The sequence below is a fragment of the Ylistrum balloti genome, unplaced genomic scaffold, assembly GCF_031769215.1.
Source record: "Ylistrum balloti isolate Yb309-2 unplaced genomic scaffold, AGI_CSIRO_Ybal_v1 Utg369676, whole genome shotgun sequence".
NCBI lineage: Eukaryota > Metazoa > Mollusca > Bivalvia > Pectinida > Pectinidae > Ylistrum > Ylistrum balloti.
In genome coordinates this window covers 40,263-65,654 of record NW_026781919.1, presented here as the reverse complement: position 1 = coordinate 65,654, position 25,392 = coordinate 40,263, and the positions used below count along the sequence as shown (strand labels likewise).

Genomic DNA, 25,392 nt, shown 5'->3' with positions numbered 1-25,392 from the left:
GCTGCAGGCACATTGGGCCACTTGTTTGTATATTGGCTCTTTAATGTATTGATAATGCAATCTCGTAAATAGAAGTTTAGATAGAAATACTTTGCTTATACCAAGCAGATAATAATAATAAAGTTGTTGAATTTTGTTTGTTTCCTATTGTACTGTCTCTTTGTAGGTATCGTCTGGAATTTCTATATTTTCAAGTGACAGTGATCGTTCCCATGACAACATTGTTAGTAACAAACAAGTGGAAGACATCAACAAATCTCCACGACGAATCGCCCGACAGAAAGATTTCTCATCTCTCTTACAAAAGTTCTCCAGCTCAGAACAGTCCAGTTCAGAGTCGGAGCCTGTCGCAGTATCACCTAGGCGGAAATTTAGTCTTCGCAGACAAGAAGCTTGTGCCGTAACTAGTAGTGATGAGTCGAACACAGAGAGATCACGTCGCACACCAGAAAGAACTCAAAGTCTTCGTGTGCGTAATAGCCCTGTACCTGAAGATCGTGGACTATCCACAGTTCAAAGGTCAGGGAGTTTTAAATCAGACTTCATGAGGAGACAAAGCCCCAGCTCCACTGACAGGGTTCCACTTCCTGTAGAGACTGTTCAGAAATCGAATGATACTTGGAATGAAAACATGGACAAACCGTCACCTGAGTTAGCTGCAGTGCTTAGTAAGAGACAGGAGGTGGTGACCAGTCAACAACAACAAGGGGAACAGCTAGAGAGAGATAGAATAACAGATAAAAGTGTGGAGAAAGACTCATCCCGGAAATCTGTGCCTGGTGTTAGTGAGAATATTGTAGACAAAGAAGTGGCAGCCATCTTGAATTTACGGCGGAAGGAAATGGATGTGATGACAAAAGAGGTGTTAGCACCATGTCCCATTACCTCAACGGAGGTTCATCTTACTAAACCTGACATATCTCAAACAAAACTCACATCATCTGTTACATCAGGGGAGGGGTCATTATCTCAGTCTAATTCTAAACATGACAGTGATAAAGTATCACCACGGATAGTGGAAGATATCACTAAAATGGAAAGAGGATCTCCAGATGGAGAGAGTGCTGTCCGGATGGATATTTCCGCAATTGATACAAGCCTTGCTGTCCTTGACAAGGTCACAGCAGAAATGGACCATATGTGTGAATCAAGTACAGATAGAAAGACCCAATCTCAATCCAGCGATCCAAATCTAACATCATCTCTAAGTAAATTACATGTAGAAAGCCCAGCTGATGTAGCTCATTTCATCAACACTGTTCAACAAGAGGCTGCATCATGTAGCGATGAAAAAGTGTTACCACAAAAACAGCCTGCTCCTAAAAACGTAACTGAGAAAACTATTCGTCGTGCTTCCATTGAAAAGTCAAAAGAGATATCCAAGCCAATTGTAAGGGCTGTTATAGAGGCGGCTCCCAAAAAGGACACTCCAGATAGGACTATTGAAGGGAGATTATCTCCCTTCCGAGATCGCGTTTCCTCAGCTGGAAAAACAATACAACCATCAGTCTCACTTTCATTAAAGAGGACACAATCATTAGGTAAAGTGGATATATCCGAACAAAAATTGAAAGGAATACTAAAACGAACACCTTCATTGAAACAAACTTCAGGCGTCATCGTGGACGCAGAATTAGCAAGTATCCTGGAGCGACGTCGCGCCCAGGAAGGTGAAGACAATGATGAGGGAGAGAAGAAAGTCCTTTCTGCCAAAGATGACATTAAGGAAACGTTGAGGTAAGCTTTCCAACTAACTAGGAAATTATTTTCCAGACAATTTACACCTAAGTTGCAGGGAAGATTAAGGACTGGAGGTTTATAAACACTGATCATTAGTTTTGTAATCTCTTGAGCAATAGAAATTAAAAAAAAAAAAATTTTGAAACAATTCCCCAACAACCATGTGAATTCAGTGATCTGTATTTTTATGCTGACGTGGTCTGTGCTTTTTCATGACGTTTCTGTTGTTATGTATATGTCTCAGGGGGATGACATCATGGTATGATATCACACTTGAACATCTTTGATATTTTGCCAGGTGGGTGGGAAGGAGAGAATGTTTCAGCTAGGACTAGGTTACCGTACACCTGGTGACTGTGTATGGTGTGTTCATGTTTGTTTCTTGCTTTTATCAAAGGTTTTCCCATTTTAGTTCCGTCTTTGTCAACCTTCCTCTGATCTAAATACCAGTATATAGATATTGACATAATTCATGTATTAGTAATCATTTGAAAAGACATTTTAAATTCCTCAGTGTTCAAAACTAAGGGTAGCAACTCTTGCTAGTTTTGAATCAATACTGATACTCAATAGTGTTACACATACATGTGTTATATAATGGGAAAATGAAAGTTCAAGCTTATATTCATTTCTTACAGCTGTGTGGATGGGGATTTGGTATCTTATAAGGAAATCAATAGAAGTGGAAAATAAAAATTAAATATTGAGAAGGATTGCCTGCCAGTGTTCGGTAGGTTTCATTGTGGAGAGTCAGAACAAAAAACTAAAAAATGAACAGATACTTTATGAAGCCATTGATTTATCTAGTTATAATGGAAGTTAGAGGTAGATTTTGATCCAAAAATCAATAGATAGGATATTATTTTGTGAGAAATGGCTGAAGAAGGATGATATTAATTAGATTTGACAGGTGTAGAGTGTAGAGGGACGTTGTAATGAGGGTGTTGGCAGGTGAAGGTCAGGGCAGGATGTCTTTCTACTGACAACGTGCATAGTTAATTAACATTATGCATATGCTAGAATCATTATTAATTAGCAACATGTGTACACATGTGTAAGGTTGTTTGGTATGCAGCTTGGTGTATTAAGTGACAAAGTATAGAAGGCTAGGTCACTGACAGGAACATCCAATAGGGTTATACTTTGCATGTTGTTTAACAGTGGACATGACAGTTACCTCAGAAAGATAGTGGGGCTGTCTACAGGGAATAGTAGTTCTAGTGGGGCCCACCACAGGGGATGGTAGCTCTAGTGGGGCCCGCCACAGGGGACGGTAGCTCAAGTGGGGTCCACCACAGAGGATGGCAGTTTTGGTGGGGCCTACCACAGGGGATGGCAGGTCTATTGGGGCCCAACATAGGGATGGCGGCTTTAGTGGCCCATCAAAAAAGATGGCAGTTTTATTTTGAATTGCATTTGTAATGGATCCTACCACAGAAGAGGATGATTTTAATAAGTCTGACACAGGGCTAGTAGTTTTAATGGGCATCCACATTAAACAATTTTATTGGGGCTGACTGGTGGTGCAAGCAGGTCTATAAAGTGGAGCTTGTGATCAGGGCTTACAATACTAATGTAGGCTGATGTAAACTTTCATTTGATCTGCCTTTATTATGGTGATCTAGCCAAGATCTCACTAGATTCAAGTCTTCTGAAATAAAAAGTATAGCATATAAGGCTGAATGTGTACCAGGTATGTCCTACAATAAGACAAGGGAGTCAACACATGGCCTTCAAGGAATGGGTGGGCTTATTAGTGGACAATGAAAAGAGATTTGTTGATATTGTGTACTTGGCAGCATGAGTTGATATAGACTTCTTGTCAGATGATTATGTTAACAGGAAACAATAACAGAAGCAGCTAGTTTGCTCAAATATTAATATATTTTTGTATGTTGATTGTTTCCTAGTTAAATGCCACTTTGTGTATCTCATAGTCAGACTGTTCGTGTTGTAATTACGTCTGTCTGCTCTACGAGATGTAATCTCTTTTATCCTTTTTTTTTATATCGTCATGATAAATGGTGGAAGAATTATGCAATATTCCTACTTGATTGATATTTTGTATCCTCCAATACTTTCTTGAAAACAAAAATCTTGATATTTTGGTGATGTAAGAACTAGGACTATAAATAGCTATGGTTTTGATGTTTTATTACTGTTTTCTGTGGCCATCAGATTTTGATGGATTTTACGTCTGTTCTCCCTTCACAGTTTCTAGCTGTTGTTGTGTTGAAGCCAAAACGATCTCTAGTACCATTTCTTACATCAGTCAAGGTCATACATAACTCTCTCGGTCAAATTACAGCATTGTATTCCCCTCCTGGAGCCCCTTCTCTTCCTGTATTGTAAAATTATCTTTTCATTTCAATTATCAATTAATGCCTTCTTTTAGAACTAAATATCACAGAAAAAAATCAGATATTTATAAAATTATTTTGTCTTTTTAAAAAAAAATTATTCCTTAATTTTGATTTCTCATTATCGTAGTTTAGATAAGAAGATATAGATATCACATCTGTTCAGCAATAAGCCCGCCCACATCTTTTTGAGTGTCAGAAGAACTGCTAACAAATGTCCTATAATGATCCTTATATCCCTTACATTAGATCAGTTTTGGCCCCTTGGCTTCATTATTACAGGATTTATATGGTATGTTTATACTTCTCACTTCTTATTGTACAATTCTTAATATACACATTGTTTTAGCTATATGTCTTTATGATAGTAATATGCTTGACTAGTTGGTGTCTAACTTTTATATGGAATATTCTAAACTAACTATCTCCTTCAATGCATGCATGTGTCCTCTTACCCTTAAAGGGTTATCATTAGATATTCCATCTGGACATCTGTATTTCTCAATGTTTGAGGGTTCTAGAAGGAAATGTAAAATGAATCCAGATATTGTAGAATTATAGATGAAAAGCATAAATGCTTTTTTATTAATATGATGAAAATTATTTTCAAATTGAACAACCCCGTCAATTTGACATATGATATAATATCTGGATATAAATGATTGGTATCATAGTGATTAAATGTATCTACCTGTAGAGAAAGGTAAGATAATTTAGATCAGATTTAATCTCTGAACTTTTCACGACCCACATAGTGAATATTTCCTATGTTGGCTAAAACACTTACTGGACATTTCCTATATTGGCTAAAATGTCAGTGGTCAAGTCATAGTTGTGTCATATATGACTTAATTCATCGAACTCCAAACCTAATCAAACTACTTTCAGCCCTATGTAGGGCACACTGGCCTAACCTCATTATTTACACTTTGATTACCCCTTTTTGGCCCCCTCTGAAAGCTTGGACAGTGTAATCCAAGGACAGGTTGATTTACTGGACATGTGTGTTACCCATGTGAGGGCCTCTTTATGCTAGTCATTTGGCAAAAGGTGTAGATTCTCAGTTTATCAGCTGATGAGGAGATGTACATTTCTGAGGTTCTGATGTTGTTGCTATGGTAAATTTGTAGTTCCTTACTCCCAGACCATTCTTTAGTTTTACATGTCGAGCTACACTGTGCTGTTACACAGAAGATTGTGCAACAACAGGTGAAAGATAGAGATTGTAAAGCTTACAGAAACAGGTAAAATTTCAAAAAGTTCTGAATATGAAGACACATCAAAACCATAGTAACTGATTTGTTACTGAAGAGCATGTCTATACCTCATACTTAGAGATCTAATATAACAGATAGCTGATACATGGGCTATGTTAGAGGTATGAATATTTCTTATAAAACCAAATTTATCAATAATATTTGCTGATTTTCACAGACGTGAACGTAAACATCGTGGAGACAGCATAGATGATGAGGAAAATGGCACAACACACCAGGCAGGTGTGTCCATGGCTGAGAGGATATACAACATGCAATCTCGCCTTGAGGAAATACAATCATGTCCAGTGACTCCTAAGACTAAATCTGGCACCACTACACCAAAGTTTACATTTAAAAGGTAGGTAACTCTTGTTTCCTTAGAAGTTGAGTGTTCCTGTTGTACTAGTCTTTTCAATGGAAACTGATTATGTGAACTCGTCAGATAAGTAGTTCTGGTGTCTCTCCAAAAAATGAATGATTGCCAGTATCCCTCAGAGTGGGTAACTGTTTTATGACAGAAACAATTTATTGTAATGTTTAAAGACCCCTACCATTAAAGGGAGGTAAATCAAACAAATCAGATAAATTAAAAACCGTTACCGAAAGCTTTTTAAAAAAACGAATGTAGGCGGGTTTATTTATTTATTTATTTTTTTGTAATTTTTAGTGGTCTGAATGGAAATGTTTATGCTGATTACAGATCTTCAGTTGCACACTGACTTGGGTGTAGTGTTTAGTGAGGAAATCAAAAACGGAATAGATCCAATCTCTGACAGTCCAGTAGATGTTTTGATTGATAGTCTAATGATATCAACATTTAAAACAGATTTCAGTGTAATTTTGGATGATTTAAAGATAGGATTGATGGTGTGTACATGACATCAGGCATGCTAGTGTTGCTTATAAAGATTTAATGCTATACATGAAGAAAAAAGTAAACAGCTTGATTAAAAAAATAACAGAAAGTCTTCTGTTCATTGTATATTTTCTGTGTTTAAAGCGTTTCACTAAGAGTTGAATTAACACAAATTTGCATGTCTTTCTGAACATCTGTTTATTGATATGTCTTATACCATGAAAATCATTGCATATAGAAATAAACTGGATTAGTCCTCATATCCCTATGTTGGATCAATGGAACACTCTCATATGTTTACTTGGGCCAGTCAATTACTAATTCTAGGGTATGGAGTAATTATGAACAAAAAAACATGGATGTTATAGACTGAAGTGCAGTATCCCTCTAGCAATGGCAGAAGATATGGAAATTATATGATAAATATGATAGATAGTGAGACATGGTCTAGCTTTGTCTGTAAACACTCTTTACATTTTTATTGCACCTTTTTTATATAGAAGCCTACGTAGCTGGAGAGATAATGAAACATTGTTTACTGTTGTGTGGATCCTGTAATATTTGTAGTTAAGGACTTTATGTTCTGTGCTCAGAGGACTTTATGTTCTGTGCTCATCAGTGTCATACTCCAACAACACTGGTATATTAAAATAGATCTCTGAGTCATAAAAAAGTCAATGTTTACCCTTTGTGTTTGTTAAATGAAGGAGAAAATCCTGGGAAACTAAAGTATGCAATTATTTTGTGCCATATTTATCACAGAACAAGCCTATGAGTGATTACAGTTCACTCACAACTTTTGCAGTTACCAGGGATTGTCCTGGGCCGTTATAAATCTGCCCCACAACTTTCAGTGAGACATCCCCGTTATAAATCTGCCCCACAAATTTCAGTGAGATATCCCCGTTATAAATCTGCCCCACAACTTTCAGTGAGATATCCCCGTTATAAATCTGCCCTACAATTTTCAGTGAGATATCCCGTTATAAATCTACCCCACAACTTTCAGTGAGATATCCCCGTTATAAATCTGCCCCACAACTTTCAGTGAGATATCCCCGTTATAAATCTGCCCCACAACTTTCAGTGAGATATCCCTGTTATAAATCTGCCCCACAACTTTCAGTGAGATATCCCCGTTATAAATCTGCCCCACAACTTTCAGTGAGATATCCCGTTATAAATCTACCCCAAAACTTTCAGTGAGATATCCCCGTTATAAATCTGCCCTACAATTTTCAGTGAGATATCCCCATTATAAATCTACCCCACAACTTTCAGTGAGATATCCCCATTATAAATCTACCCCACAACTTTCAGTGAGATATCCCTGTTATAAATGAGATATTGTCTTCTAGCAGCACTGATCTTATTATATGATAGATATGGCAAACAGGAAATTTCAATGTCTTTGAAAATACTTTACATACAAAATGTGCATTTTGATATCAATTAGGCTTTGATGAAGTGCCAGAGTAGGTACATGATAGTAATTATGATGTGATTATAGATACAGGAGCTTGCTGGTACTCTGTGTCTGACAGTCATCAGACAGGCTATCCTTTATCCCAAGTTTATATAATAGCATGTGGCGTTCTTGTACTTGATAATATAATCATAATTTCAAGTCCCTTTAATACGCATCAGGAAACTAAAGGATGAAATGACGTACCAGTTCAAATATCCGGCACATTTTTGTTTATTTTCATCCATGTTTAATATTTATTTATTTTATCTGTTGTCATGAAATTATCTCCTTTCATCAGGACATGATTCAGTTGGAAATTTCTTTTCTATTTATAGATGAACTATACACACTTTATCTAGAAAATAGAATTACTTTGACAAGTCATGTAATGGTTTCAGAAATAGAAATATTTTTGGAAGATGATATTATATACTATTTTTGACACCATTTTTGTTAATGAACAGGCAATGTTAAGGAAGAAGGTGGAAATTTATTAAACTTATATAACTCTTTTACATAATCCTCAGAGGGTGAAATGAACGTGAGGTGAATTCCTCTATAAGGATACATGGATGAAAATTTCGCGGTGTATTGAAAAAAATTGTTTATTTCATGCAGATGACACTAATAATTAATAACTCACCTAAAATTTTTTGAAGTCTTGAATGAAAATTTTTAACAGAAATGTAGATCAGTTTTGATGAGTAGCAATGTGATTATCTTTTCTCTTAGTATAATATGAAAATGAAAAAATACAAGTTTAAATTTTGGAAACATAAACATTGATGTCTTAAACATATAACATGATCAATTACACTTTCAATTCTTTTTTGGTTTCCAGGGGTGAAAGTCCAAAGACTTCAGCAAGTTTCGATTTTTCATCAGAACAGCCTTCTGTATCTGGGGAGTTGTTGATAGAAAGACTGAGCAGCCTTGCTGATAAAGGAAAATCAGTGACATCAAAGCGCAAGCAATTCCAGGAAAGTAAACGAGAGGATTGGAGACGGCGCACACAGCCAGTGACTTTAGAGGAAATCCAGGAGGCTGACAGGTTGGTGTTCCACAGCCTTATTTGTTGGGTTATTCTCGGTCTGTTTCCACAATGAATGTTAATGGGAGGTGTCAGTTAATATTTTGTGAAAAAAAGTAGTGAAGGAATTGTTTAAAATATTTTTGTCCAAACCGTTTCCAAAAATCTTAATTGTAAAATATGATTTTGATATTATAAATGATATGTATAGTCATCTTGAAAAAAATGAAAAAAAAAGTGAGTTTAGTTTACATGATGAACTAATGTATGCTCAAGTTTTGTAAACAAAAACTGAAAATTTTAATAATTTCCTTGGCATCAAATTAACGAAGATGTTCATTGTTTTCAAATTCATCAACCAACAAGTAAGATATAGTTTACAGATTGGGCTCTGTAGATATCTAGCTCAATTGAGTTTAACGTTCAGTGACAAATCTGTTCAAAATTAGAAACACAGCATATAAGTTTCCTCTGACAACAGAAATGCTTTGGTCAGACATGTGTAAACAATATGTTCAGGTTACGGTTGTAAGAGTCATGCCTCCAGACACAATTAGGTTGTTTGACAAGCTTCTGTGTGACACAGATTTGTCAAAACTCACTGACCATAAAATCAGGGTCACGCACCTCATGTTAACTGACACCTCTTACTTATCATCCCGAAATTCTTGTGGAAATATAAAGCTGTAGAGATTGTATCGGTCTGTTCTCCGGTGTCATGTTTTTACTGTCCTCATCATATTGCTTCATATGTTTAACTGCTTTCCATGTGGTATCTAATATGTTGACTATGTTTTTTTTTTGCTTATATTTCTTTTCGTTTTTGTATATTCTCACTTTATCTGACGTAATATAATAGACATCTACAATCATAAAATTTCTTGTATTTAGGAATTAAAAATTTCTTTCAATCTAGTAAACAAATATGTCACAGTAAAGAAATTAGCACTGAAATAAAAATAACATGCTTTCTGTTTGTGCTGTTAGTGTGTAAATTCATGTTCAGTTTAGGGTTGCAATCATTCATGCTACCTATTTATTGTCGCAGTAAATGGTGTTTATTTCTATCTAGATCTACCTGAAACGTGTTCGTCGGTAATTACGTCACTAGAGTATAAAGGTGTATGCTATTTCAAGTTAAAGTATAAAAATAGAGTATGACTATGATATTTAGAGTCACAAGTGTGATAGAAATTCGTTATCAACATGATAGAGCGGAAGAGACATTTCAGGATAGATTTATCTTATGAGGAACTTGTGATGGTAAGAAGGGATACAACTAGGTTGTTTTAAGAATTGTTAATGAACCAGTGTAGTTATTTGTAAATTTGGCAACTGACATAAGTTAGCAAATTCAGATTTTTATTTCAACTTTCTTATTCCCTATAATAAATGTATATTAAATACTAGCTTTTAAGTATTGTGACATGAAGAATAAGATTCCAATTTATTCATATTTCAGTTTCAGTTTAAAGAAAACCCTCGATCTTAAGTTAAGTCTATTTAGAGATATCCTCAATAGATACACTAGAACTAAGTTTGATTTTTAAAAAAAAATTTTATGAGAAAATCAAAAACCAAACAGCACTTCTGTCTTCATCAGCTTGTGATATGCCTCTGATATCTACAATATATCAAATATTTCATTTCTTCTCTTTTCTCAAGTGGCGCATGCTGGATGTTGTATATCTATTTATTTCGTTGTTTTTCTTTCTACCTACCCTGTTTACAGTTTAGAATCAGTTCGAGCCTTTCGAGCCGAAGTGCTTCGTAAAGCCTCTACCAATGTGTTCCAGCAGTTTCAAAAACAGAAATCACTTCCCATCAAAAAGACTGAATTTCCTCATCCGTATCATCGTTTGAAACCCAATAAGTCGAGAAAAGACAGACATAAGACACTGCCTATAACGGCAGCAGAATTAAGTGCCATTCCCGAAGGTCAGACAGGTGAATTTGTAACCTTCCGAACCAAAAAGGATACAAACGGAAATCGGGATTCAAAAACAGACTCTGGAATTCTTTCTGACGTCGAAGTTGACTCACAGGTCTCTGACAAAATGTCAGACAGTTTACGAAGTCTCGGTATTGAAACAGATTTAAATGATGATGATCCTGCTAGACTCAGTGTGTCAGCCAAAGCCTCCATATTTAAACAACAAATCGAAGAAAAGTCAAAGTCAGCTAGTGGGGCCAAAAGATATATCGACAGGAAGAAACGGGAAAGGTCAAGGACACAACCTGTCACCGAAGACGAGGTCAAAATAGCCGCAACCATGGGCGAAGACGGAACTGAAGAAAGTGAGGAAAAAGTAGAGGAGGAAAAGAAAGATTATAAAAAAGAAGAAAAGGAAGATGATAAGGGAGAGAAAGAAAAGAAAAGACAAGAAGGTGATGAATCTGATGAAGCAGATGTTTCCAGGTAGGTAGGATGTGAATGTGGGTGATAGTAAATAACATAGAGGTTATTGGAGAAATGCTTTGGTTGTAGAAGGAATGTTAGAAGCTTTTAGCATGTATCTATTGTGTCTCTATTGGATATTTGTTAAGCATGTGGTGCTGGCAATACTGATGCTTATGAATATGGATAATATATATATATATATGTATATATATGTAAAATTGATGTAAAATGAGAGGGAAAAAAACAGATAACTATTTGTATGTTTGGTAAAACAATGGATTTGTTATCATTAGGAATATACCATGCAAATTTCCTGTACAATTATCAACAATTTTAGGAAAAGGAGCAACATAGTACCTAAGGTCATTTAGAGTTTGTTGATGACTCCTCGGTCACAACAAGGTCAATTATCCTGGTTCTCATAATATCAAACTAGCTTGGGCTGTTATAGAGATAGGGTTCGTCCTCTTTCTGCACATCTAATTGATCGTTATAAGAAAGTTGATAGACCCTGAGTGATATTTAACTGTTGGGAAGTCTTAACAATGATACCTGTTAAATGATCTGTGACCTCTGTCATAATGAGAATGACCTCTGGCCATATCCTGTTGACCATTAGGACATGAATGTTAATTTGACCCGGACAGGGATGGTTATGTGTATAATTCTAGAGCAGACTATAAGTGATACACCCCCACTGCTTGTCAACAATATAAATAGCCACTTTTATGGAAATGACTATTCAGGTACCACATATCATCCCAGTTTGACCTCTGACCTCCAGTAGTTTAAGGTCATGTGACATCCAGACAGGAAAGCCCCTATCAAGTTGACGTTATAACAATGTGTATATTGAGTACATGTAAGGGTTGTAATACAATACGGAGTAAACTACAGACAGAATAGTACAAAGCTGATGACAGTGCAGAACACAGCAATTATACAAATTTGGGATATATTTACCTGCTAAATGTGTGTTCTGACGACATACTTACAAATTTTTCATGAAGGTAAGTAAGACTTCCTAAGAAAGAAAGAAATTTGAGTTATTGATCAGAACTGGGAGTGCGTGTAAATATTAACTCCAGGTGATACAAGTGTTTTCCTCGTTATAGATATGGGACCTTTTCTAGACTAAGTCAATAAACTGCACAGCTGGACATATACATGTATAGTTACAGAACGTAATGGGGTAAAGTAAGAAGCTTGTCAGAAATATATGACATTTACATGTAGTTCTTAGCTGGTGAATGCTGCTGTGCTTGTTATTGTCTTTGTAACCATCAACAGATTTTATAAAAAAAAAATTGATATTTTGTCAATTTATTGACAGTAGATTTTGTTACATATCTGTATGGAAACAACGTAGGTAAATACAGGGAGTTTGCTTAGTGTTGTTTAGAGCATTATGAATTTGATGAATATCCTCGATACATAATATGCACTTCCATATTCCTTGTAATTTAACACAATAGAAAACATCTTGTACATATATCTGATCTCAACTGCTTACTGTAAATTGAATTATCTCCCTTCCTATTACATGTACTCTATCATAATATATTCTGTTGTCATCTTCCACTGTTTCTCTAAACTTTTATTGTAGTTAATTGATGTCTGTAGTTTTTTTCTTTATATTGATTTATCTCCCCTTGTTTATCAGATTGCCTTCAGAGTAAGTACTTTTAGAAAGCTAGACCTTGATTGGTTTTTAAAATTTTTGTGAGTTATTTTTAATTAATCATCATCGCTAAAAGAAATTCATAGCGTATGCATAATTCTTTGTCCAGAAATCACTGATATTGAAGCTAGTAATGCTAAATTAATTTATATTTTTCATTTGTGAAGGGAAGGAGTTGGGGGGGGTGGGGGGGAGGAGAGAGGAGAGAGAGACAACATCTTTTGATATGCAAAATAATTGGTTTATACTTTAATTAACACAAAAGCAAATATGTCCAATGAAACCTCTTTTCGTTATATATCTGGGATGAAAATATTTCTACACCTTCCAAATATGGGTGATGTCGTCATAATCAGAAATATTTGATCTCAAGTTAGTGTAGAGTAGAATAGTTTGCTTGCTGGAATTAAATGGTTTGGAATTACAATAATAGTATATTCTTTTATACTTGTGTACTGTTCGCTTGTGTTGAAGTGTACATTTTTGATGATTTGTTTAAAGATTTGTCTGAATGGATGATATTCATGTGTTGATTGATGTCGACTAATACCAGCAGTTTGTAGTGTGTTCCTGTGTACTAATGGACTGGAGAAGCTAGTCTGTCCTTTATATAACAAGATATTGACCTTGTGGTTTACTAGTCTGACAGTACATAAGTACTCTAACTTCCTACCCATCAGAATCTGGTGTTTATTGTAGGACCTTGTTTGACCTCTGCTGCTCCTGTTTTACATACTCTTCAACAGATACTGTGAAAACATTTATATATAGCTATGTCATTATTCAATTTTCTCAGCAAAATGAGTATAAACTATAGAAATATTAAATTTTCTGACATGGATGATGATAGAGCACGTTTTCTATATAATATTTTGTGATAGCAAACAATATTTTGTAGATCTTCTGAGAGTAGAAATATATATTTTGATGTGAACGTTATTTTTTAGAAATTTATTTTGTTTGTCATGCTGAGTATAAAGGACATAGCTAGATCAAACCACTGATGATTGTAGATTTATGATTTGGCTACAGCTACGATTTGGCTAGGAGTACTGTGATAGATCAGGAATATGCTCACTCATGCTCTTAAAAATATATCATGACTGTGTGGTGTAACATAAAATTACATCAAGTCTATAAGTTTCATGTTTATTTTGTTCACTTTGTGAAAGCCTTCGTACAATGAAGAGTTCTAACTATAGGGATCATGGCGGACTGTGACCTCTCTAATTGGTTAAACACTATGACCTGCTAGATGAAAGATCATTCAAAGCCTTAGAAGTTTTGTGTAATTAGGGATTTAGTATGAAGCATGAAATTAGAGAGATGGTTGGTACTGGTACAAAAATATGGGAAAAATGGATGGGGGTGTGTTGGTGTGCCAGGAAGAGGGTGGAGAAATCTAAGTACAATGGCATCAAGTTATAAAACAATTTAATAAATCATATTGATATGGGTATTTCTTTTCCTCAATATTTTCATGATCAGTATGTATCTTTTTAAGGCTTAAAAATACATAGAAATTTGTGTATATTTCTGGTCAAAATGACCCAGCTTTTGTGAAATGTGTTAACACATAGAAATTTGTGTATATTTCTGGTCAAAATGACCCAGCTTTTGTGAAATGTGTTAACACATAGAAATTTGTGTATATTTCTGGTCAAAATGACCCAGCTTTTGTGAAATGTGTTAACACATAGAAATTTGTGTATACGTCTGATCAAAATGACCCAGCTTTCCTGTACTGTGTTAATACATAGAAAGTTGTGTATATTTCTGGTGAAGATGACAAGGCTGTGGTGTACTGTGTTAATACATAGAAAGTTGTGTATATTTCTGGTGAAGATGACAAGGCTGTGGTGTACTGTGTTAATACATAGAAAGTTGTGTATATTTCTGGTGAAGATGACAAGGCTGTGGTGTACTGTGTTAATACATAGAAAGTTGTGTATATTTCTGGTGAAGATGACAAGGCTGTGGTGTACTGTGTTAATACATAGAAAGTTGTGTATATTTCTGGTGAAGATGACAAGGCTGTGGTGTACTGTGTTAATACATAGAAAGTTGTGTATATTTCTGGTGAAGATGACAAGGCTGTGGTGTACTGTGTTAACACACAGAAAGTTTTGTTTATTTCTGGTGAAGATGACAAGGCTGTGGTGTACTAGTTATAAATGACCTTGGTCTCAGAGAATGTGGATTATGTGGTATTGGGCGAGAGAGATGAGAGTCAGTACAGGTACATCATGATTCAGGACTGTATTTATACCTGATGCTAATTAGCATATCATGCTAATTAGTTTACATGTCATTGCTGAGGTATGTTGAGGTAAATATTATCATTTGAATGGATTACCCTTATTTTCAACTCCACCAGTTTACATATCCCTACATCCTTTGGCTGTCACTAGATATATATATTCACTGACAAATAATACAAGATATGTTAAAGTTTATCAGCTTTAAGTATTATGTCAGTGAGATAATCAACATGTCCTTCTTACATCCTGATTTCTATCTTAGATTTTCCTGTTGTCTCCACATTTCTGTTTACATTAAATGATAATGACACCTCACCCCAACCACCACATCTCAACCACCACCCCTCAACTTCCATCACACATATATACCCCTACCCCTAGCCACCACACCCCACCCACCACCACCCTCCCAACCTCCAACACACATATATACCCCTACCCCTAGCCACCACACCTCACCCCAACTACCACCCCTCAACCTCCAACACACATATATACCCCTACCCCTAGCCACCACACCTCACCCCAACTACCACCCCTCAACCTCCAACACACATATATAATCCTACCCCTCAACCTCCAACACACATATATACCCCTACCCCCAGCCACCACACCCCACCCACCACCACCCTCCCAACTTCCAACACACATATATACCCCTACCCCGAGCCACCACACCTCACCCCAACTACCACCCCTCAACCTCCAACACACATATATACCCCTACCCCCAGCCACCACACCTCACCCCAACTACCACACCTCAACCTCCAACACACAAATATATACCCCTACCCCCAGCCACCACACCCCACCCACCACCACCCTCCCAACTTCCAACACACATATATACCCCAACCCCCAACCACCACCCCTCAATCACCACCTCCCAACTTCCAACACTCATATAACCTCACCCTCCTCCAACCTACAACACATATAAATGCCCCTACCCCCACCCCCCTCAAATATTCTTTATGACCCCCACCCCCATCCACCACCACACATAAATCCCCCACCCCCAACCACCACCACCACCACCACCACCACCTTATACCCCATCCCCAACCTGGACTTCAAAACCTACATAGAATTTCTCATATCTTTATAATTAGTTTGTAGAATTGTAATTTTAAGGAGGATATAACACAGGGATAGGTAGATATCAGGTAATCCTATATCTAGTCTGGAGGAGTGCTGTGTTTTGTAATAAATAACAGAAGGTAGGAACAAGACATTACACGTAAGTCCATCCTTACAGTGGTGTAGTGTATATATATATACTTCTGGAATCTGTCCATATATACATCCTTGGTAATCAAAATATTTAGTATGACATAAGTGTATGATCCTTCAGTTAGACTGCAAAATGAATTGTATACTGTACTTCAGCAAAACAAGGAGCTGATCCAAGTTTAGAGCCGTCCTTCATCATTACAGTACAATGGCCGTTAATCCCACAGAAATTTTTTAAACTGGTAAAACAATTGACACCAAGTATCCAAAAGTAAAAGGGGCCAACATACAGAATCTGATCAAGGGAAGGGTTGATTATTACAAGACAATGCTAAAGCATATACACTCCTACTGATCAGCAATTTGTATGCTTTTTGTAGGTAGCCTTACTGCAGGACAAGATTACAGTATTCAGTATATATCACGTAGAACCAGTATGTCCTATAAAAACTTGGTTAAGGTTACGCATGCTCAACTTTATTTTCTCTACAGAAATGTCAGAAAGTAACCATCATTATCAGTAGGTGTCTGGTTTACCTTTGTGATAGTCGTGATGTGGTGTGTTGTTTCTGATCTTATCGTCAGTTCATCCTCGTCTCGTCCTTTTTGTAAATGGATTAATATGAAGACCTGCCCTTCCAGTCCCAAAGTCAGTCAAATGACATACCCTTCTAGGTGTTATATTGACGGGTGCTTTATGTATAGCACACACGCATTTTACTTCCTCTTGTTCTCAGCAGTTAGTTAAAACTGAGCAAGGGTGTAACACATAGGATTAAATTCTTCACTTGTAGTCTGTGTTCCTAAGTCACAGGTAAGTCGGTTACTAACTGTCAAGTTTAATGCTATTTAGTGACACATGTGTCTGTTACTAAATAACAGATAGGTGTCTGTTACTTTAAGAAACAGGTTAGTGTTTGTACAAATTTAGAAACCTATCTGTTGTGTTGATAAATGGTATGTCATTATACTTACCGATAGGGTCTTGTTACTAAATAATAGTGTATGTAACTTATTTACAGATTTTTTGTGTTACTAAGTAACAAGTGGATATCTGTTAATTAATGAAAGGTACATGTCTGTTTAAGGTGACAGATAAGGTCTTGTAGCTAGAAGTAAACTCACAGATATGGCTAAGTTACTAGTAAATTGAAATCTGATAGATATTTCTTAGTTACCAGGGAAGTGAAATCTCACATAGATATTTCTTACTTACCAGGTAAGTGAAATCTCACATAGATATTTCTTACTTACCAGGTAAATGAAATCTCATATAGATATTTCTTAGTTGGTTGAGGTAAGGTTGAATCTCAAATATTTATGTTTTAGTTATCAGGTCAAGTGAAAAAATATAAATGTTATTAATTGATAAAATTAAAGAAAAGCAGAAAGTGATATCTCAGACATTCACACATTTATACCGTGCACTTTTATGTTAAAAAGTGAAACACTGAGATAGAATTCTTTCCATATCTATAAACATAATGTGTTTTTGATCGTGTGTATATGGTTTCATGGCTGATTTTATAATGACACAGCAGTGAAAATAAGCACATAACCACTTTTTTCCCTACCTACATTTACATAGAAAATGAAGGCACTTAAATATTATGACAGGGCGATATTAAAACTTACTGAGATAGCATACCATAACTGTGACTTTATAAAATGTTCTTGTGTATCATTCTTTGCCTCAGTGATTTTAATACAAAAATTGAACAGCGAGGATAATGAGGCAACAGCATGTGGTTGCTTAATGCTTTCAGTATACAATCTGAGAGGAATATTTGCTGTAACAGGTTTTAGACTTCTGAGTTAGGGCCATTGAAAAATACAATGCTATTTCTGTTTTGATGGATTTGTACCCTTTTGATTTTGACCTCTGATAATAAAGGTCAACTGAAGCCTTTCAAACAACCATTTATTTTTAACATTTTCAGTGTTGATAGAAATAAATCTGACAGTTTGTCACCATATTAACACAAAAATATAGGGATTCTAAACAGTGATGGGATCACCACAAAGGTATAGAATTATCACAAAGTTATGGAATTTCCACAGTGGTAAAGAGATTACTTCAAAGTTGTAGAATCACCACAAAGCTGTGGAGATAATCACAAACTTAAATAACAACCACAGATTTATAGAAATGACCACAGTGTAATGGAGAATACCACAGTATTATGGAGATTACCACAGTGTTATAGGATTACCACAGTGTTATAGAGATTACCACAGTGTTATAGAGATTACCAAAGTGTTATAGAGATTACCACAGTGTTATGAAGATTACCACAGTGTTATAGGATTACCACAGTGTTATAGAGATTACCACAGTGTTATAGAGATTACCACAGTGTTATAGAGATTACCAAAGTGTTATAGAGATTACCACAGTGTTATGAAGATTACCACAGTGTTATAGAGATTACCACAGTGTTATAGAGATTACCACAGTGTTATAGAGATTACCAGTGTTATGAAGATTACCACAGTGTTATAGAGATTACCACAGTGTTATAGAGATTACCACAGTGTTATAGAGATTACCACAGTGTTATAGAGATTACCACAGTGTTATAGAGATTACCACAGTGTTATAGATATTACCACAGTGTTATAGAGATTACCACAGTGTTATAGAGATTACCACAGTGTTATAGGATTACCACAGTGTTATAGATATTACCACAGTGTTATAGATATTACCACAGTGTTATAGAGATTACCACAGTGTTATAGGATTACCACAGTGTTATAGGATTACCACAGTGTTATAGATATTACCACAGTGTTATAGAGATTACCACAGTGTTATAGAGATTACCACAGTGTTATGAAGATTACCACAGTGTTATAGATATTACCACAGTGTTATAGAGATTACCACAGTGTTATAGGATTACCACAGTGTTATAGAGATTACCACAGTGTTATAGAGATTACCACAGTGTTATAGATATTACCACAGTGTTATAGAGATTACCACAGTGTTATAGAGATTACCACAGTGTTATAGGATTACTACAGTGTTATAGAGATTACCACAGTGTTATAGAGATTACCAAAGTGTTATAGAGATTACCACAGTGTTATGAAGATTACCACAGTGTTATAGATATTACCACAGTGTTATAGAGATTACCACAGTGTTATAGGATTACCACAGTGTTATAGAGATTACCACAGTGTTATAGGATTACCACAGTGTTATAGAGATTACCAAAGTGTTATAGAGATTACCACAGTGTTATAGGATTACCACAGTGTTATAGAGATTACCAAAGTGTTATAGAGATTACCACAGTGTTATGAAGATTACCACAGTGTTATAGATATTACCACAGTGTTATAGAGATTACCACAGTGTTATAGGATTACTACAGTGTTATAGAGATTACCACAGTGTTATGAAGATTACCACAGTGTTATAGATATTACCACAGTGTTATAGAGATTACCACAGTGTTATAGGATTACCACAGTGTTATAGAGATTACCACAGTGTTATAGAGATTACCAAAGTGTTATAGAGATTACCACAGTGTTATAGATATTACCACAGTGTTATGGAGATTACCACAGTGTTATAGAGATTACCACAGTGTTATGGAGATTACCACAGTGTTATAGAGATTACCACAGTTTTAAAGAGATTACTGCGATGGTATAGCGATTACCACAAAATTATAGGATCATCATAAAATTACAGAATTACTGAGTAGTAATATGATTACACAAAGTTATAGGATCTTTACAAGTTATATAACAGACTAAGGTAAGGAGAATGGTTAACCAATGTTCAAAAGTTGATGTGAACACACAGATCTGTCTAGATATGTTATATTTAGTGTTTTGCATATCATTGTTAACGTGTGCACACTTGATACAGAATGCCTTGGCCTAAACAATTAAATACCCACCAACTATAGGTAGTAATTATACCTGTGCTTTGATTGCCTAAGTTATATATATACAAACAGTAAGGGGAACTGTACAGGTCTACTGTGTGTCAGAGGTTGTGGAGCCTGTATTCCACGATTCCAATATCCTTTTATACCATCAGATGATGTGTAATCTCACCTAAAAAAATCAGATTTGTAAAGACAACAGACAATTTAGAATGATATTACCAGGTGTTGGTTGTGTGTGTAGCTATATAGACTATTTAGAATGATATTACCAGGTGCAGGTTGTGTGTGTAGCTATATAGACTATTTAGAATGATATTACCAGGTGCAGGTTGTGTGTGTATATAGACTATTCAGAATGATATTACCAGGTGCAGGTTGTGTGTGTATATAGACTATACAGAATGATATTACCAGGTGTAGGTTGTGTGTGTATATAGACTATTCAGAATGATATTACCAGGTGTAGGTTGTGTGTGTATATAGACTATACAGAATGATATTACCAGGTGCAGGTTGTGTGTGTATATAGACTATACAGAATGATATTACCAGGTGTAGGTTGTGTGTGTAGCTATATAGACTATTTAGAATGATATTACCAGGTGCAGGTTGTGTGTGTATATAGACTATTCAGAATGATATTACCAGGTGCAGGTTGTGTGTGTATATAGACTATACAGAATGATATTACCAGGTGCAGGTTGTGTGTGTATATAGACTATTCAGAATGATATTACCAGGTGCAGGTTGTGTGTGTATATAGACTATTCAGAATGATATTACCAGGTGTAGGTTGTGTGTGTAGCTATATAGACATTTCAGAATGATATTACCAGGTATAAACTGCCTGTAGGGTGAAATGCATGTCACATTATAATTGTGCCACTGTTACACACATTATAAAATGACCCCGACACAGGTCTACTTATTTGTTTACAGGTACATAATTATGATACAAAATCTCTGATTGCTGATCATTCTTTGTCATTTCTAAGTCAGTTCTGTAATAGTAAGTCATTATAATCTTAACATTCATTATTCTGCAGTGTAGTATTTCTTTATTCCTTCCTTTTATGTTTGATGAACACACGGAGATAATAGGAGGATTTTCTAGGGGTGTCCAATTTAGGAGTTTTCTCTTCCTTGTAGAACTGTTTTCTATGTGCATGTGTAGGAAATTTGACTGATTTGTGTTAACATGAGAAATGAATAACCACTTGTATCTTGATCTGTTCTGTAGATTTATCTACTTCACAACAGGGATATTGGAAAAATGGTTTTGATGTCACAGTATATTTGTTTACTTAGTTATTGAGCCAAAGTAAAATACCATTGAAATTTGTGGTTTGACTTTCAGATGTAGCCTTGCCGAAAAAGTGAAACTGTTCTCAAGTTTGAAGGAGCAGGAAAAGAAAGCTCCATCCAAGGCGCCAGTTTTACGAAGACGTAATCGCAAGGTCGCATCCAGATTCAACACACAGGTAAGATACAAAGCGATATTGACCTTTTATATTCTCATCCTGACCTAAATATCCAAGAAAATATTGCTATATTCAAGTGTTGTTTTATTTCTTTTCTTTTCTTTTAAATGAGGTTCTACTTTACACAGAAATTAACCACAGATTCCAGTTAACATGTAAACCAAAGTGTCCAGACTAACAAGGTTCTACTGTATACACAAACCAAAGTGTCCAAACTAACAAGGTTCTACTGTACACACAAACCAAAGTGTCCAAACTAACAAGGTTCTACTGTACATACAAACCAAAGTGTCCAGACTAACAAAATTCTACTGTACATACAAACCAAAGTGTCCAGACTAACAAGGTTCTACTGTACACAGAAACCAGTGTCCAGACTAACAAAGTTCTACTGTACATACAAACCAAAGTGTCCAGACTAGCAAGATTCTATTGTACACACAAACCAAAGTGTCCAGACTAACAAGGTTCTACTGTACATACAAACCAAAGTGTCCAGACTAACAAAGTTCTACTGTACATACAAACCAAAGTGTCCAGACTAACAAAGTTCTACTGTACACACAAACTACAGTGTCTAGACTGACAATGAAGGATTCATTCTACACACATCCCTCAAAGTTGCTTGACTTGACAAGGTATCTCTTTATTTTGCTTTTGGAGAAATCTGTGATATGATTTGGTGAAATTATTGCCTTGATGTACCAGGCAGTTGGAAGTGATATTAGAATTTTACACTGTTATGTGTAATAAATGAGTTTGAATTGACAGATAAACTTGATCTATGTAAACAGTAAGACTGTGTATTAGATACAAGTTTGTCTATCCTTATACACCCAATACTGTGTTCCCTCAGATAACACTCCCACATCTGCTGGCCTTAGGAGAATGTTTTTAGGTTAAGATTAATTTTGACACTTGTGAATGTTGATAACTTCAGTGTGCTGTTGATCTTGTGAAGCTGTTTGTGTGGTATTTTATTAGCAGTGATTTGTTTTACAAAAATCTTGTATTATTGAACAATTTTAACAGTTACAACAAGTCCTTTACAAATAGACAAAATAGGCTTTCATTGATGTTCTTCATATATAATTGAATCATCAGCACTTTCCTTCAATGTTTTAAAGTAAAGTTTACCTTGGAATATGCATTGAGTTGTTATTTTAGGTATATATATATATACATTGAGTTGTTAATTTTGAGTATATATATTGAGCTGTTATTTTGGTATATACATTGAGCTGTTATTTTTGGTATACACATTGAGCTGTTATTTGAGTATATACATTTTGATATATACATTGTATATATACATTGAGCTGTTATTTTTGGTATATACATTGAGCTGTTATTTTTGGTATATACATTGAGCTGTTATTTTGGTATATACATTGAGCTGTTATTTTTGGTATATACATTGAGCTGTTATTTTTGGTGTATACATTGAGCTGTTATTTTTGGTATATACATTGAGCTGTTATTTTTGGTGTATACATTGAGCTGTTATTTTTGGTATATACATTGAGCTGTTATTTTTGGTGTATACATTGAGCTGTTATTTTTGGTATATACATTGAGCTGTTATTTTTGGTGTATACATTGAGCTGTTATTTGAGTATATACATTTTGGTATATACATTGAGCTGTTATTTTTGGTATATACATTGAGCTGTTATTTTGGTATATACATTGAGCTGTTATTTTGGTATATACATTGAGCTGTTATTTGAGTATATACATTGAGCTGTTATTTTGTACATCTTATCTGAGTGAGAATATACATACCATTTTCATCTTTCTGTTAGCACAGTAGCTAATACAAAATATGAGCTGGGCTTATTACAAGAATTTGATAGTTATAATTATGGGTTTATAGCTCTGTGACAATTCCAGGGGCTATACCTCACTGAAAGACATACAGGAGGCCCATCACATCACATCACATCTTTGAGATCAAGTGATACTTTCTTGTCAACTTCAAAGGACCAAGTTTTGAATTGCTTTCCACTAAATTAAACTTCCTGATATCTATGACTACCAGGAAGAAGTGTGCCATCACGGCAAAGTTGAAAATACCATGACTGATATGTTTTTCAATCATTTGATACTGACCAAGTATTGTTTGATATCTACTTTAGTATCTACTGTATTCATTCAAATAAACACCCTTGGAAATTTAGCATTCGTGAAAAATATAATAATTTTAGATCCTTAAAAAATTTAAAAAAAAACTATTTTGTCTGTTGGTGCAATATATTTACTGTATTCGTTCAAATAAACACCCGGGAAAATTTAACTTTTGAGAAAAGTATAATGATTTCAGAACCTTAGAAAAAATTAAGAGTAGTATTTTGTCTGTTGGTTCAATATACTAGTCGGGAGAAAAATGTCAGACCAGTATAAAAGTTTGCATTTATTTGATAAAATGTGGTACTTTAGTGAAAAGTATACACTTCAATATAGATAACACAACTTATATCTGATATCCCTTTTAAAGGTGTACTACTTTCATACCAGTCAGTGACGTACTTAGGTGTAAAATTCTGACGATAATGAAAGTTTAAATTTCCTACCTGTGTTTTTGAACATTTATGTAGGTTACAACTTAAGCGATAACAATATTTTAAAAAAAATTCTCCATTATGGTCCAACTGGAGCATGAAGGTCTGGTAATTTTGGTTTAACTATGGAAATATAAGGTATGTTTGAAGAAATTTAGATGACTTTCATCAAAGTCTAAATTGTTCTTGTTAAAAAGGAGTCTGTAAAATCAAAGTCTGATTAGATATATTCTATAAATAAACAAGATTTGAACTTGTCAGATAAGTGAAAGATTATACATACATACCCTTGAAATTTAATTTTCTGGCATTAGATAGGTTGTATCAGTTGATGTACTGGAGGAAAGATTTGCCAAATCAGCTATTTAACTGCCATTAAGTAATAAATATTACATGTCTGTGTTTTTTTCATTAATTTGTTTTTTTCCAAATTATTGCCATAACTTGAAACACTGAGCTGTATACAATCCATAAGAAGTCCTGGAGTATTTCGGAGCATTTCATTCTAGCTGTCAGTAGATGTTTTAGTCAACAAACTGTGTAAGAATATCAGTAATTATGATGTCATCTTTCAAACTTTTGATGCATATATATGTCTGTTTGATTTCATTTTGGCTTGAAAATATCGACCAGGTAGCAATAGATTTCCTACCAAATTTTCTTTTTTTAAATTGATTGCATTTTTTTTTCTTGTAAAATTGTAGTAAGGTGTTTTGACAAGTTTACTCAAACAAAACTTCAGTGATTGCTAAAATCTACTTTGCTGATAATTTGTGTTTAAAATGTTTATTTCGGGTTCAAGAATATTTCATTAATGCTGTTAACTAAGAAGCCAGTAAGAAATGCTGGCCAACTATGAAAAACACTTTCAATGAAGTAAAGTCAGATGGACACGCATGAGTGAAAACACTTCTGATTATGTGATAAAAAACATCAATCTAAATGGTGTATAAAAGTTGTAAGCAGTTTTTGAAATTTTAAGTATTCCTATGAATAGGAAAGTGGGCGTTTGCCGTAAAGTATTTCAGAGCTAGAAATAAACAGGCCCATATGACACCGTACAGGTTATGGCATTACGAAATAAATATACATAACTAGATACAGATTCATTTCAGCTAGGTAAAATGTCACATATTGAATA

At 35.0% G+C, this 25,392-nt stretch overlaps 1 protein-coding gene across 1 annotated transcript in view; it reads left to right on the top strand.

Annotated features, from left to right (window-relative positions):
- LOC132563623 (uncharacterized) overlaps positions 1-25,392 on the top strand; it is a 102,477-nt gene that overhangs the window by 50,731 nt on the left and 26,354 nt on the right. The window contains exons 5-9 of the mRNA XM_060228367.1: positions 167-1,737; positions 5,535-5,717; positions 8,525-8,734; positions 10,446-11,132; positions 21,567-21,690. Coding sequence (XP_060084350.1) covers positions 167-1,737; positions 5,535-5,717; positions 8,525-8,734; positions 10,446-11,132; positions 21,567-21,690 — 2,775 coding nt within the window. The remainder of the gene's footprint in view (positions 1-166; positions 1,738-5,534; positions 5,718-8,524; positions 8,735-10,445; positions 11,133-21,566; positions 21,691-25,392) is intronic.